The sequence below is a fragment of the Magnolia sinica genome, chromosome 2 (assembly GCF_029962835.1).
Source record: "Magnolia sinica isolate HGM2019 chromosome 2, MsV1, whole genome shotgun sequence".
Classification (NCBI taxonomy): Eukaryota; Viridiplantae; Streptophyta; class Magnoliopsida; order Magnoliales; family Magnoliaceae; genus Magnolia; species Magnolia sinica.
Window position 1 is genome coordinate 31225833 of NC_080574.1, and position 14345 is coordinate 31240177.

Here is a 14345-nt window from a genome sequence, read left to right on the forward strand (position 1 = left end):
AAACCTTATCATATATAGCCAACATCATAAGGATCCTGAGGTCGATATTGTGAATGGATGGTAAGGATCGCAGAACACCATACTCAGACCAATGAGATTGTTGAACACTTCTTCAACATCCAAAATCATATGGCACCAGTCCTCTCAGCTCCGGTCCATTGAGTCGGCTGTTGTTGTCAAAACTGAAATTCAAAGATTAAAAAAATGCAAATATGGTTCAGTTGTAAATCTCAATATATATATATATATATATATATATATATATATATATATATATATATATATATATATATATATATATATATATATATATATATCTTCTGAATGATAGCTGAAGCTTAATACGAAAAACAACATAGCTACAAATGTAGCTGCAATTCATGCAAATGAAAGTGAGGGATCTCTCTCCCCTTTTTCCTTCTAGAACTCATACTTTTTTCTTCTAGAAACAAAGAGACCTGTGTGTAATGGGTTGTGGGAATGCTTAACAAAATGCATTGTTGCTTGAGACAGAAATTCACAAGAGGAAAACCCATAAGATGCCAATATGAATGCATGTGCTTAGTGTACTTGACAGATAGAATGAAAAAGAGAAATATTACATATGCTAATTCAAATTTTAGGGTGCGTTTGGTTGCACCAAATAACATGAAATTTCAAGATATTTTTAACCAAATTAGTAGTTCCATGGTGATATTTCAGTCCGATTGTAAGTCCTAGGGTGCGCTAAATCATAGTTTTCATAGTTCTATGATGATTGTATTTTGCTGATAAGGTTTAGTTCATTCAATTAGGTGTTGATTTCACCAGGAAGGTTTAGTTCATTTTCAATCGCTTGGTTCGTTCATCCGGATCATCTGTTCAGTTCTAAAGATTTGCCACACAACTATATCAAAGCACATTTTTCACTTATATCAATGCATCTTTTCTCATTCTTTCACCATCTCTGTCTATTAACTCTTCTTTAGTCCATTTTACTTTGTAAAGAAAGGAGTGACAATGATCCATAATATGTTGGGGAATGATGCTAATTCACATCACTGTAGTCCTTAAAATCACCTTCTCGCAAACACATGAAACCTCATCCTCATCTTATTATGCTCCTTTGCTCTCCCTTGGCAGTCCATCCTTGTAGTCAGCTATCATTTGCCACTAACTAATACTTTTGGTTCTAAAATTTACAGGATCCAAAAGAAAAGAGTCAATGGTAGCAAAATCAGTACATAAACAAAGGTGCATTTGTTGTATAGAAACCAGTGTTACTGACTTACCCTAACTGTGTGGGGCCCAAATTGATGTATTTGTTGTATATCAACATTGACCATCTTTTTTTCCATATCATTTTAGGACAAGATACCAAAATTCAAGAAGATTCAAATATCAGGTGAACCATTCCGCTAAAAATAGTGATGAATGACCATTAAAACCTATTCGTAGGCCACAAAAGTTTTCGTACAGAAGGAAAACAATCGATCCGAACTTGGCCCAATCCGATCTGACTCAGTTTTTCTGACCGAGTTGAACTCGGATTGGTCCAAGGCAGCATGTGTTAGGATCAGATCGAGTCAAATGACCCGGACTTGGTCCCGGATTAGTCCGAGTTCGGGTCAGGCCATGCAGAACTCAGGCCGGGTCGAGTTGGACCCAATCTGATTCGACTCGGTCCGATGCCCAACTCTACACACACCCCCACACAGTCACGCTAGTGGAATTTCACCACCTATGGATACTTGAACCCTTGACCGGGTGTTGAAACTCCTGAGAGTCTACCACCCAAGCAACAGTAAGGATCCCACTCCCCAGATACTCTTGCTCTAGTGGTAGGAGTTTCAACAGAAAAGGGTTCGAGTATCCATAGGTGGTGAAATCCCACTGGGGCATGAGTGTGTGGGTGTGTGCATGTGTTAAAGGGGGAAAAAAAAAAAAATTCCCCACTAGGGCTCAACTCATCTTAGGCCCACTCTACTTAGGTCCTAAGCGTGTACACGAACCGAGTTAGCTCGGTTAGTTCACTCAACTCGGCTCGATTTGACTCAGTTCAAAGCTGAGTTCGAGCCCAGTCGAGCTGATTTTTTTAGCTTGAAATTTTTTTAAACTGAGTTCGAGCTTGCTTGAGGTTGAGTCGACTCGAATCGAACTCCAGCTCGAATCTAACTCAGATCGATCTAGTTCGGTGACTCGGTTGCTCTGATACTGATGTTGCTCACCAAGTGTTTGATGAAATAACTCAACAAAGTATCGCTAGTGGCAAGGAAGGTATGTATATGAAACAAATTTTCTTGATTTTGATGTTGCCTACGAGGTCTTTGATAAAATACTTGTGAAGAGCTACTTACATAAAGTGAGAAATTGAAAGTGCACTACATGTATTTGTGAAAATGCTACAGGCTCGAACTCGGCTCGAACTGACCCGAGCTGCTGACTGGATCAAGCTGAGTTGGCCAGTCAGGCTCGAGGACCAAGTTAAGTTGAGTTTGAGCTGGGGTCAGCTAGTGGTCGAGCTGAGTCGAGTTAAGGCCAGCTCAACTCAGGTTCGACTTGGTGTACAACCCTATGCCTACCCAGCTCGACCAAACCATTTTCACATCTTGAATGTAGACCGTTCATTTTGTTCCTATATATGTCTATTTCTCTTGGCTTGTGTGGCCAATAGGATTAACGGATGGATTAGAAACGCGGAAGTGGGAAATAAGGATTTCATCAATTTTCAAGATGGGTAGGCTTAGGCCCTGAAAGTCCGCTAATCTTGGCCCAAACGTGGCCCATTTAGACCCCTGCCTTCAGTGGCATAGGGGATCACCTCATGGGAAACAGTGTTGATGGAACAAGCACCATTCAAAACTTCTTAGGGTCACAAAAGTTTTGGATCAAGTCATATTTATTTTTTCCCTTCATCCAGTATGTATGGCCTAATCAACAGGTTATATGTCAAATAAACATTACAGCGAGGCCTACGAGGTTTTTAATGGTGGACATTAAATCACTACTGTTTTCCTCTAATGTGGTTCACCTGAGATTTAGATCTGCCTCTAAAATGATCTGGAAAAATGGATAGACAGTATAGATAAAACACATACACCATGGTGGGGCCACCTAACCAATAGGATATTCAAAGCATGGTCCTTGCGCAGTGGGCCCAACACACCACTGGGTCCTGATCCTAGCACCATTTGCGGAATTGGAAGCGTGGCTAATGGTTCAGTGAAATCTTAACCTTTCAATTCTGCTCGAGCTTCGACAGTGAAATCTAGACCATTGGTCTATTGTATCCCACCAAATTCCGTCAAAATTGTTCTCGAGCCTCGACAGTGAAATCTTAACCTTTCAATTCTGGTTCACAGATGGACCATTCAGAAGGAAAATATAAGCCGGGTCCATGTTCACAGCTGGATCTGGCCCAATAATCCATCACCAGCTAGCCATATCTGAATCATCCTGACCCTCAGCACACATAGGCCTTGATTGAAGAGTTCTTGTCTCATGGCCCACAAGCTGAGTGGTCCAGTAATCAGAACCTCGAATGAGTGATTGTGACCCTTCTTGAAAAGAACAGATTCGTGGCCTACGTTATGATTCTAAAAACCAAAGGTTGGGATCATTCTTCAAGTGTGCCAGTGGGCCACCTTGACAGACAGATAATCGCAACCGTCCAACAAGGTTTCCCAACCACAACGTAAAGAATGTTGAATCACACAAGCTTCGAAGCCAGAAACGATCCATTGCCACAAAAAGGAAAAGCAGCATGAGCTAAAATCACTTACATAAATTACTAAAATACCCCTGAGTAAACCAAAAAAAGACAAAAATACATTCATTAACATTAAAACGCAGCAGACAGAGGCCATCTACTTACCTACATCTTCACAAACACCCCTTCAAATCCAAACGTTCAAAAGCACCTCCCATGCTGGGACCCACACAAGGGTACTACGAACTCAACCTTCCTAACCCGGCCCCACCACTTGCCAACCCTGCCCCACCCATCTTTACCCCTCAATGCCTCTTCCTTGAGCCGTGCATTCTCAAGCCTCAACTTCTCAACTTCAACCCAAACACCCTTCACAATTTCCTTCTTCTCCTCTTCCCTCCTCACCAGCAGCTCGTAATACTCCTTATTCCTTTTCTCCAGCCCATATATCTGCCCCTGCAAGTCCTCGATTTTACGACTCAGCATACAAACCCTATGATCGTCCCGCATCTTCAGCATACACCGTGCCAGCTCCGTCGCCTTCCGCTTCATGAACACCGCCTCCGACGCAAGCTCTTTATTCTCCTCAGTAATCGCGGCGGCCTGGTACCCCAATCGCGCGTTCTCGCTCAGCAACACCATCCGCTCCGACTCCAGCACCTCCAACAGGCTCTTCTGCAATTCCATCTTCCGCCCGGACTCCACCTGCTGTCGGTCAAGGATCTCGAGCTCGTTCGTGAGGATCTCAGCCTCAACGGTCTTCATTACCAGCTCAGCGATTAGGTTGTCAGGTGTCAGTGGGTTTTTGGCGGGTAATTGAGGCGGGGGTTGGTATGAGAGGCAGCTCTCCGCGTCAGAGTCTGGGTAGAGGTTGCAATTGATGGTAATCGGACGGTCCGTGGTGTTGACGTCGTCATCGGTGTCGGAATGGACGGTGGAGATTTGAGATTGGTGCTTGAGGGTTTGGCAGTAACGGTCAGCTAAGGTGAGGTAACGGTTGTAGAGGTCCTGGAGGAGGTAGATCAGCTGAGGGCGTTTTCGGTAGTAATTTTCCGCACGTTCTGCGAAGGAGTCAGAGTCGTCTTCCTCCGGCAGGTTGAGAGCGAGCGTTTGCAGTTGACGGTCGAGATCTGTTGTCGGAATTAACAAACATAGACCTGAGGATCCCATAATGACTGGCGGGGATTTTGAAAAGTAGAAGTATTATTATAACGATGCTCGGACCGAATGTTTGTGCCGTAGGATCTCAGTTTGAACAAAGTGGGTCCCACGACTAATTGCGTTTTTTTACCGTTGCCGCTAGCAATTTCCGTAACGGACTCTTTCAGAAGTTTTGGATCTTGGACCAGTGCAGTTTAAATAATCGTTTTCCGAACGTTATGTCGGAAACGTTAATACTGGATTCTGGAATTTGTATTTAATTTGCATCTGATGTTTACGAAAAGGAATAGATATTGTATTTCCACATCAGGGGTAATTTTGTCACTATAACATTTTTTACATGCTTTGATTTTAGTCGCTCTAAGAAATAAAAGTGTAATAATTTCCCTCCTCGCGTAGAAACGAAGTACACGTGTGGAAAGATCTCAGCCGATAATGTCCCAAATGTGTAGAAAGTAGATCTAGGATGAGGAAACATAGACCGGAGATGATTACCCGATGAACGGCTCTGATCTTTGCTGCGTGCTTCGTCTACATCGTTCATATTCCATGTGCGCCTAATAGAGAACCGCAATCATTTGTGTTCCCAGAGGTCGTGAATCGTGGTTAGGCGGACGAGGCCGGGGTACAAGATACTTGTCAGTGATCCATGTGTACAGCACACGTGTAAGAAATCCAGGCCATTCAAAAAATAGGGTGCGTTCTATGTATGTCATATACAAAATATCGCGGCAGTAAGGCACAAGCGTAAAGTTGAAATTTTACTGTTGTATTTTGTTTTTTTCTCTAACCGCTCGTTTTGAAATAAAGTTCCACCTGCCTTGTTAGCCGACCATATTAGTTTGTGGCCCACGGCAAGCTGATGAATGGCCAAGATCTCCTGCACGTGTTCCGTACTGCTGACTCATCGCCTATTTTTTTATCATAAAAATCTGGCCAGCCTCATTAGAAGACCAGTGTTTTAATTAGACCGTGCAGGTTGGCTTTGTACCAACCTGATGAATGGTGCGTCTCTGACACGTGTCACGCATGTATGAGAGGGCCCGATCCCTGAATCACGACCTTTCTTCGGTTTCAAATTGACCATGATGACAACTTAACTTATCATGCATGTGTTACTTCGCAAGTACTTAGTGTCGGTTTGCAATCAAATGAGCGAAGTAATTGATACTCCCACGTGAGAAGCTTGATACACATTCACTCAGAAATTAACACAGGCCTTAAATTAACCCGAAATATTTGCAGAAATCACTGTTCGTAAGTCAGATTTCTAATTCGTTGACACTTGTTTGTTGATTCAGGTCCTTTGGATAATTTCATTTTTCAACCGTCCATGAAAGGTCACTCTTAGGAGTTTCAACACCCAAAGGTTCGAGCACCCATTCGGGGTGAAATTCCACAGCATGAGTGTATGGGGGTGTGTGTGCGTGTGTAAAAAATAAAAGGACCCGATGGGCAGATAACCAGCTATGGATAATTTTTCGCTCGCCGTGGAAGAACATAAATAACCCAACAGTAAATTGACTTACCAGAAGGACCAGCAGAAGAGAATGACGAATAAAACCGTCCCCATGGGGCCTACTAGATCAACTAAACAAACATTTAGGAGTGTTTGGCCGGACCGATCCCATGGGATTTGGTGGGATGGGATCAATTTTAAGGTAATGATGATGGTGTCAGTGGATTGTCTCATGATCCATGGGATTGCTTATATCCCTCGGAAGTTCACCGGGTCTGTTTGGCACGCCCCGCTTATCCTGGGATTTTACCGTCCAATCCATTCAACCAAGGGATAGGATCACTGTTAAGGTAATGATGGTGATGTCAGTGGATTGTCTTAAGATCCATGGGATTGCTCATATCCCTGGACAAGTGCACCGGATCTGTTTGGCTCGTCATGCCGATCCCAGGATATTGCCGATCCCATCCCTCCTAATCCCACCTAATCCCACATCCAGCGCCCGGCCAAACACGCCCTTAGGACATTCCAAAACTCGGGTGGACCACACAAGAAGAATTTATAGGTCAGAGGCATGATTTTACACTGCGCATAGCATTTTGGCTCACGCGGACAACTCTGCTGCCCGGTACCATATGAGCGACCCTCGTGGGTAGTGATGGATTGCCTAGAGACCTGCTAAGCACACCGTGGTATGTGTTTTAACCATACCGTCCATCCAGTTGGCTGGATCATTTTAGGGCATTAGCCCAATAATGCGGCGGATCCAAAGCTCAAGTGGGCACATCACAGGAAACAGTGGGGATTGAAAACCTACCGTTTAAACTTCTTGAAGCTAAATAGGTTTTGTACAAAGCAGATATCTGTGTTTTCCCTCTATCCAGATCTATTTGACCATACAAATAAACATAAGGATGGCCTTGGGAAGTTTATATGTGTCATCATCCCCACCTTTCCTGTGGTGGGCTCAACTCAAGATTTGAATGTCTCATTTATTGGCAGTCGTACCCTAAAATAATCTGGTAAAACAGATGGACAGCGTGGATAAAACATATACATCATGGTGGGACCCACAGAGTCGGGTAACCAGGGTCTCGAGGCAATCCACGTCACGTAGATGGTGTGCACAGACACGGAACGTGCATATCCAAAACTTAGTACTAGTAGGATCCACGGTCAATATATAGAGGGACTGTAGAACGTGCACCTGGAATGAGGAACAGTACATCAGGACCTTTCACCAAGTGGACCCTAAAATGGGTGGCTACAGTTATAGAGCAACTCAAACTGGGCGATCCTATGCAGAAAATTGGCTGCCCTGGAGTAGAAGGTGACCCAAAAAAAAAAAAGGAGATCATGACCGGTGAAAATAAGAAAGGCAAGCAAGTTGACGGCTAGGATTTTCCCATTCATGTGAAACCGGGAACGCCCTTATCCTCGTTACGACAGACACGGTTCTCTATCATCGGGTCATCTTCCAACGGAAGCCCGGGCGACAGAGATAATCCTGTGCCTGGGCTGTGGGGCCCACAGAGATGTCAATTACAAATCCACTCCGTCCATTTGTTTTGCAAGACAACAATATCACAGGATTGTAAAAATCAGGCAGATCCAAAACTCACGTGGAGATTAAACGCCGGGGGGTGGCCGGGGGGTGAATGAAGTTTTGTATCAGGATGATATTTCTCCGTACAGTTAATCTGAGCGGTAATAATCCTATGAACGGTTTGGATGATATATAAACATCATGGTCAGCTCCAGGAAGGTTTCAACGGTGGACGTTTCCATTGGACGGAGTGGATTTGTCCTAACATCTTTGTGGACCATACAGGCCCGGGCACCGGTATACCTCTTTACCAACCAACAAGGGTTATCTTCGTTATTTCCTATTTTTAAAAAGACGCTAATGGCCAAAACAACCCGTCGTTTATGGTGAATTTGTACGTAGAACACTGAGAAATTAACAGAGGCTTCTCTGGTTTTCTAATTGTCACGGACGACTTTACTGAGTTCGTTTTGCCTCTGTCGCGGCACAAGATGCAGCGTCTGCCGCCACCTACTGGGGCCCGCATAATGAGTGGTCCGGCGATTAGAACCGTTCATGTCGTGGACTCTATGCTATCAAAGAAAATGGTCGATCGTGACGATCATCATCAGTTATGAATTTATAACAGCCAAAAAGAAAATTTTCAATGGCTCACATTTCAGCGCTTCAAATCAAAGGTCATATGATGGTGTCTTATCTTTCGTAGCAACAAGAATATGGACGGACCACATTACCAGACAAACACAAAATATGGATGGCGAGACATGATGTGTCCCGAGCCACGAAAGAGGAAGGGCGAATTTCTTGTACGTTGTACGGTTTCCCCATTTGAGATAAATCGACGTGACCTGTCATGAACTTTTGGCAAGCGTCTTCCTATCCTACCTGCTACCGCCAGAAAGTATAAAAATATTTGATACTCTGGAGGTCCATGACGCATTGTACACTTGCACTCGACAAATTTTATTTTATTTTATTATATATATTTTTTTACACACGCGCACACACCCCCACACACTCACGCTAGTGGAATTTCCCCACCTATGGCTCAATTTGAATTCATTGCACGCATTGAGCCATCCGAATTGTGGGTCCCAGATAACATATGCCTGGACCCAAAAATATGCCAATCTGGACACCCAACTATAATATCTGTGAACATTTATTGAATGGCCAAATTTGAAAAAAGAAAATCCAACGGTTTTATTTAGCACATTTTGAGTTAAAGAGCGTCATATGTGCAATTTCTAAGATGTCCGTGTATCAAGCTTCACGTCAATAAGGTGGAAGGGTATTCACGTAATCTGGGTATTTTAGTCATTTACAAATGTTTCTTTAGTAGTTCTAGCATCCTGGTGTGGAAATGACAATTACGAGGTGTTTGATAAAAACTTTCGAAAAAAGCAGCAAATGTAAATTAGATAATAATGAGGTAGTATTTAGAAAAATCTCTTTTGTTTAAAACCGAAAGAAAAAGAAAGTCGCTGTTTCCGCTCTCCCCGATAAAATCGTTTATACTTTGCTACACGCTACAAATATGGATTCGAATTTCAAATTTCAAACACGACAAAAAGTCCCCATAACTTCCTGACAAATAAACAGCTTTTAATACATCATCTTTCTACGTTGATTACAGGGTTGCGCTAAGGAGTGGATTAGGTGCGGTCCCGGACTCACAGAACACGGTGCGGCCGTGACTGTAGGGGCCCACCTTGATGTCCGTGTAGTATATCTATATCGTCCATCCGTTTTGCCAGCTCAATCCAAGGCATAAGCCCAAAAATTAGGCAGGTACAAATCTCAGGTGGAGTACACTACTGGAAACAGTGGTGATAGAACGCCCACCATTAAAAATTTCCTTGAGCCCACCGTAATGTTTAGTTGCTAGATAACCTGATGATAAGGCCACACGGACCTGGTTGGAAGGAAAAAATAAATATCAGCTTGACCAAGAACTTCTGTGGCCCCTAACGGTCAACTTCCACTGTTTCCTGTACTGTGGTCCACCTGAGATTTGGATCTGATTCATTTTATTCTCGTGGCCTAAAATGATCTGGAAAAACAGATGTACGGCATGGATATACTTCACATACATCAAGGTGGGCCCCACGGTCATGGCCGCACCTGTTGGCTGAGGGGGAGGCCGCACCTAATCAGCTACCGTTGCGATAGCGACACGTAACTGTGACATCACAGCCGAGGACCGGAAGGTACATGAAGCCGACTGGCGTAGGCGTAACACGTGACATGTTTACACTGAGCACTATCCATATGATGAATGGACACGGATTAAGTGAGATCATGTGCCCATCTCGATGCTTGAGTTTTATATCCACGCCGTCCATCAGTTTTGACAGCTCATTTTATGGCATAGTCAAAAAATTACGCAGATACAAATTTCAGTTGTATCAGATGGTAGTGATTGATTTCCCACCGTTAGAAACTTCTGAAGGGTCACAAAAGATTTGGTTCAAGCCACTATTTGTGTTTTCCGTTCATATGGGTTTGTGTTAACTTAAACATTACCGTGGACTATCGGGAAGTTTATAACGATAGGCATTTCCTATGGTGGGGTCCACCTGAAATTTGTACATGCTTCATTTTTTTTTTTCATTGCCTAAGCTGTACAGCGTGGATATACAATACATGCATCGAGGTGGGCCCCACGGTCATCACAGATCGTTGCTGATGACGGGCACCGATATCTGACATGGGTTCCGCCCTCGCACAGGTGGGGTCCATAACGATTCAATGAGGAAACAGAAGCTCCCGCCGAACGGGTTGGAGCGAGGAGATACGATCGAACCGGCGGATAGGGCTGATCTTTGCAGAAGGTAATTCTCGTACTAGGGACAAGGTTTTGAACGGACTGGATGTTCCACATAGATCACAGTAGGGGAACTTTAAAAGGTGGTCCTAAAAACTGAAGTATATTCACTCCTCTAGTGGGAAACAGCGGACAAAATAAACGGACGGCAAAGAAGCTTTTTTCCGAGCCGTCGAATGTTTTGTTCCCTGTAAACCTACATCGAGGAGTGAAACGGCCTGAATTCGAGGCAAGAAAATCCAAACCGCGTGGCCCACCCGATGGAAAGATGCAATAATGTACACACGTGCCATATTGCCAGTGCCTGCACCTGGGCTACCTTGACAATGCTGTTTAAAATTTGGGTATGGAACCGGATGAAGATTATATGGGACGCGGTCTACAGGGATGTCCCTGATGACCCAACTCTGTGGAGCCCACAGAGATGCATGTATGTTATCCACACAGTCCATCCATTTTGGGCTCATGCCCTGAAATGAGACAGATCCAAACATGAGTGGACCACGCCATAGGAAACGGTGGCCAGGGATGATGATACCGACTGCTGCAGCCTTCCGAGGGCCCTCCATGATGCAAAACTTCTATGGCCCTCAAGAAGTTTTCAATGGTTGGCGTTCAATCCCCACTGTTTTCTGTGGTTGTGATCTACTTAAGCTTTGGATTATCTCAGTTTTGGGCTCATGGCCAAAAATGATCTCGCTAAACGGATAGATAAATCACGGTGGGCCCGAAGAGATAGGTCATCGGATATCTAGGCAATCCACAACCATCCGCAGGTGCCAGATTAAAAAAAATCTGTGGGGCCAACCGCAATGTCACGGTGACATCCACTCCGACCATCAGATTTGCAAGGCCATGATAAACCAGGCCCAAAAATGAGGCAGCTCCAATACTCAAGTGGGCCACACACCCACTGGAAACATTGGGAATGGAAGAAAAGCCCACCATTGAAACCTTCCTGTTCCTCTGTCATCATGTTTCTATACCATCTCATCCCTTCATAATAAATTTTCGGTGGGCGTTCAATCACACCGTTGCTTCTCACGTGACACCCCTAAGCTTTCGATCTGCCTCATTTTTGGCCCCCTCCTAATGTAAGAGCTTGCGCAACGGATGGACGGATTGGATCTCGTACGCAAATCAATGCGGGCCCCAGATAGGGTTTGGCTAAGAAACTCGAATCCCCTACACGACGCCACATGAGGTAAAAGCAAACACCTGATAGCGTTTGGTAATATGCCATTAACTTTAAAGAGGAGTTATATGATACTGAGGCTGCCTTTGATGCTTGATACGCCGGCATTCAAAAATTGAATAGCTTGAAAATATCAACTCAAGTAAAACCGACTATCACGGTTCCAAGATCAGAATAGTTGAGCAATCCAGACCTTTGATTCGTGGACACTTGTTTCCATATAAATAGGACCGTTTTGGATATTTTAATTTTAACCGTCCAATAATAAATGTCCACCAATCCGACACTCAAATAATCAAATAAGCTCAATCTTTCAACGATATACGTTAACATCTGGCACGGACGGTTTAATTTGATTGGATGGATGTGACGTTTACAATTTCTTAGTAATTTTACTAAATGCCTGCGTATCAACCATCACACTGCCTGAGTATCAAAGATTTTATGGAGTGTAAATCACCTGCGAGCGTAGCTTGTAGCCAGGCAGGCTTGCCGGAGCTTCGACATGATTGAAGACAACTACCACCACCCGTCATTTCTCTCATCTGCAAATCTCTCTTTCTTTCTCTCTCTTTCTGTCTCTGCTCAGAATTACGTAATATCAGACCGTATCGTCAGAAAACCAGAAGAAGAAACGGGCGAAACTGTCAGAGATGCATTGAAGAGACCCCATCATGGTAGAAGAATCCATTCGCGTCTAGAACGCAAAGTCTACTCACTCGCGTGAGGTGGATGCAGTGCTCTGCGCAGCACGTGCCCCCACGTCACACGTGTGAGAGATCAGGACCCTTGATCGTGTTCACAACACGATGAAAATCCGCTTGCCCTGATATCACGCCGTTCCAATTATCAGGTAGGATACAATTACATACACTGAATACGGGCTGTTAAAAGATTGCCAGACCACGGAATAAATATACAAACAGTCGAGTCGTGTGACTGGCCAAGGATCTCACTCACGTGTGAGGCGTCTCCACGTGTGAAACGAACGCCACAAAGTGCGGTCGCTTGAGATTGAAGGAGAATACGCGTTGGCGTCGATCTCGAGGGATGAGCGTCGAGACGGCGTCAACAGACTGTTAAATCAGTGTCAAAACTGCAATGAAAAGGAAAATGCTTGGATTCTCGAGTGAAAAGAAAAGCCCAAAACAAGATTATACGTTTGAGAAGCCCTTCATGGTGAAATTTAATTGACAAAAATGCCCATGGAAATCAACGTGTAATCGGCCTACTCCGGACTCTACGAATAGGGGTACTTTCGGCAACTTAACACCTAGTCTGACGAAAATGCCCATGGAAATGAATGTGTCATCAACCTTCTCAGGTCTCTTCGAATAGGGGCACTTCCGGCAACTTGGCATGAACTCTCTCTCTCTCTCTCTCTCTCAAAAGCTCAAACACCATTTCATCTACTTGTGGAGTGATGAAAGGATGTATCTATCAAAATGTCTGTTCCCGGACAAGCAATTAGCTGAAGCTGCTGGGACATTTCAGTAATTTCTACTATTTCCCGTAAACATCTATTGACTGCTTCAAATAAAATTAAAAAAATCTCAAGCGTTGGTTATTAGATATCCAACGGTCGATTATGAAGTAGGAACCATCTTCCTATCAGGAAAAAATTCAAACTCCGTGGACTCTTTTGTGAAAAAAGATGGGAAAAAGAAGACAAGAAAACGAGAATTTCCGCCGGGAATCCGACGGACACCGCCGGACGGGATTTGAGTCGAAAAGCTTACCTCTTGCAAGAAGATCTGACCCGTCCGTCAAATCGCCGTTTTGCCACGACTGCTAGGGAAAGAGACCGATGCCGGTGAGAGTAGCCGGCGACCGGAGCAAGGTGCTAGAGTTCCAATGGCGAAACCGATAATGTAATTTTAAGAAAGTGAGAGCCCTTTATAAAGGAAATGATACCACGTCACTCTTCTGATTTGAAATGGTACTGTCGGTAGTAGAGGAGTCGTCAATGGCCCATTCTTTTGCTTCGATTTACCTGAGTGCCATCCTCCTGTCTCGTGAGAAAAGAGTTTTAGACGGAAATGACGGGACTACCCTCGGTTTCAGTGAAATCTTGACGAAGAATTCGCATTCCTCTGTCGCGATATAATATCGCGTGCGTCGCCGTTCGTTGGGGTCCACATACTTTATTCCAGTGATCGGAACCGTCCATGTTTCGGAATCTGTGTTTTAAGGAGCATAGGTAAAAAGTAATCTGAATAGAAGATTGTAACCATTAAAATATGATGATGAATTTATAACAATGAAAAGAAAGATTTCAACGGATTTAACTAAACTCTAAAAATCAACGGTTAAGATAATCACTAAAACATGTTTATGGTCTACTATTAGGAAGAATATGGACGGTTCAAATCATTGAATCATATCAATATGTGTGCCCTATTGGGTCGCGACACGAACGAACTCCTACACGAATGCCGCAGCGACTCACGCGAGGAAAGAATGGGAAGG

The 14345-nt window shown here is 43.9% G+C and overlaps 1 protein-coding gene across 2 annotated transcripts; it reads right to left on the minus strand.

Moving 5' to 3' along the window:
- Positions 1 to 3745: 3745 nt before the first annotated feature.
- LOC131236880 (kinase-interacting family protein-like) lies at positions 3746 to 13754 on the minus strand. 2 transcript variants are annotated; one of them, XM_058234395.1, is made up of 3 exons: positions 13616 to 13754; positions 12337 to 12457; positions 3746 to 4818 (listed from the first exon to the last, which is right to left on the minus strand). In XM_058234395.1, the coding sequence occupies exons 2-3, from the start codon at positions 12419 to 12421 to the stop codon at positions 3890 to 3892; spliced, it is 1014 nt and encodes a 337-aa protein (XP_058090378.1). In that variant the 5' UTR covers positions 12422 to 12457; positions 13616 to 13754; the 3' UTR covers positions 3746 to 3889. The 2 variants fall into 2 exon arrangements, with proteins under 2 accessions (XP_058090378.1, XP_058090379.1); XM_058234396.1 differs by having other exon boundaries at positions 12337 to 12433; positions 13616 to 13744.
- Positions 13755 to 14345: the final 591 nt, after the last annotated feature.

Bases quoted from the DNA above. Each gene is read 5' to 3' on its own strand.
- LOC131236880 (XM_058234395.1), bottom strand. From the start codon at position 12,421: ATGAGAGAAATGACGGGTGGTGGTAGTTGTCTTCAATCATGTCGAAGC. The intron at 4,819-12,336 runs GTGATTTACACT...TTCCGACAACAG, and splicing joins GCTACAAGCTACGCTCGCAG to ATCTCGACCGTCAACTGCAA.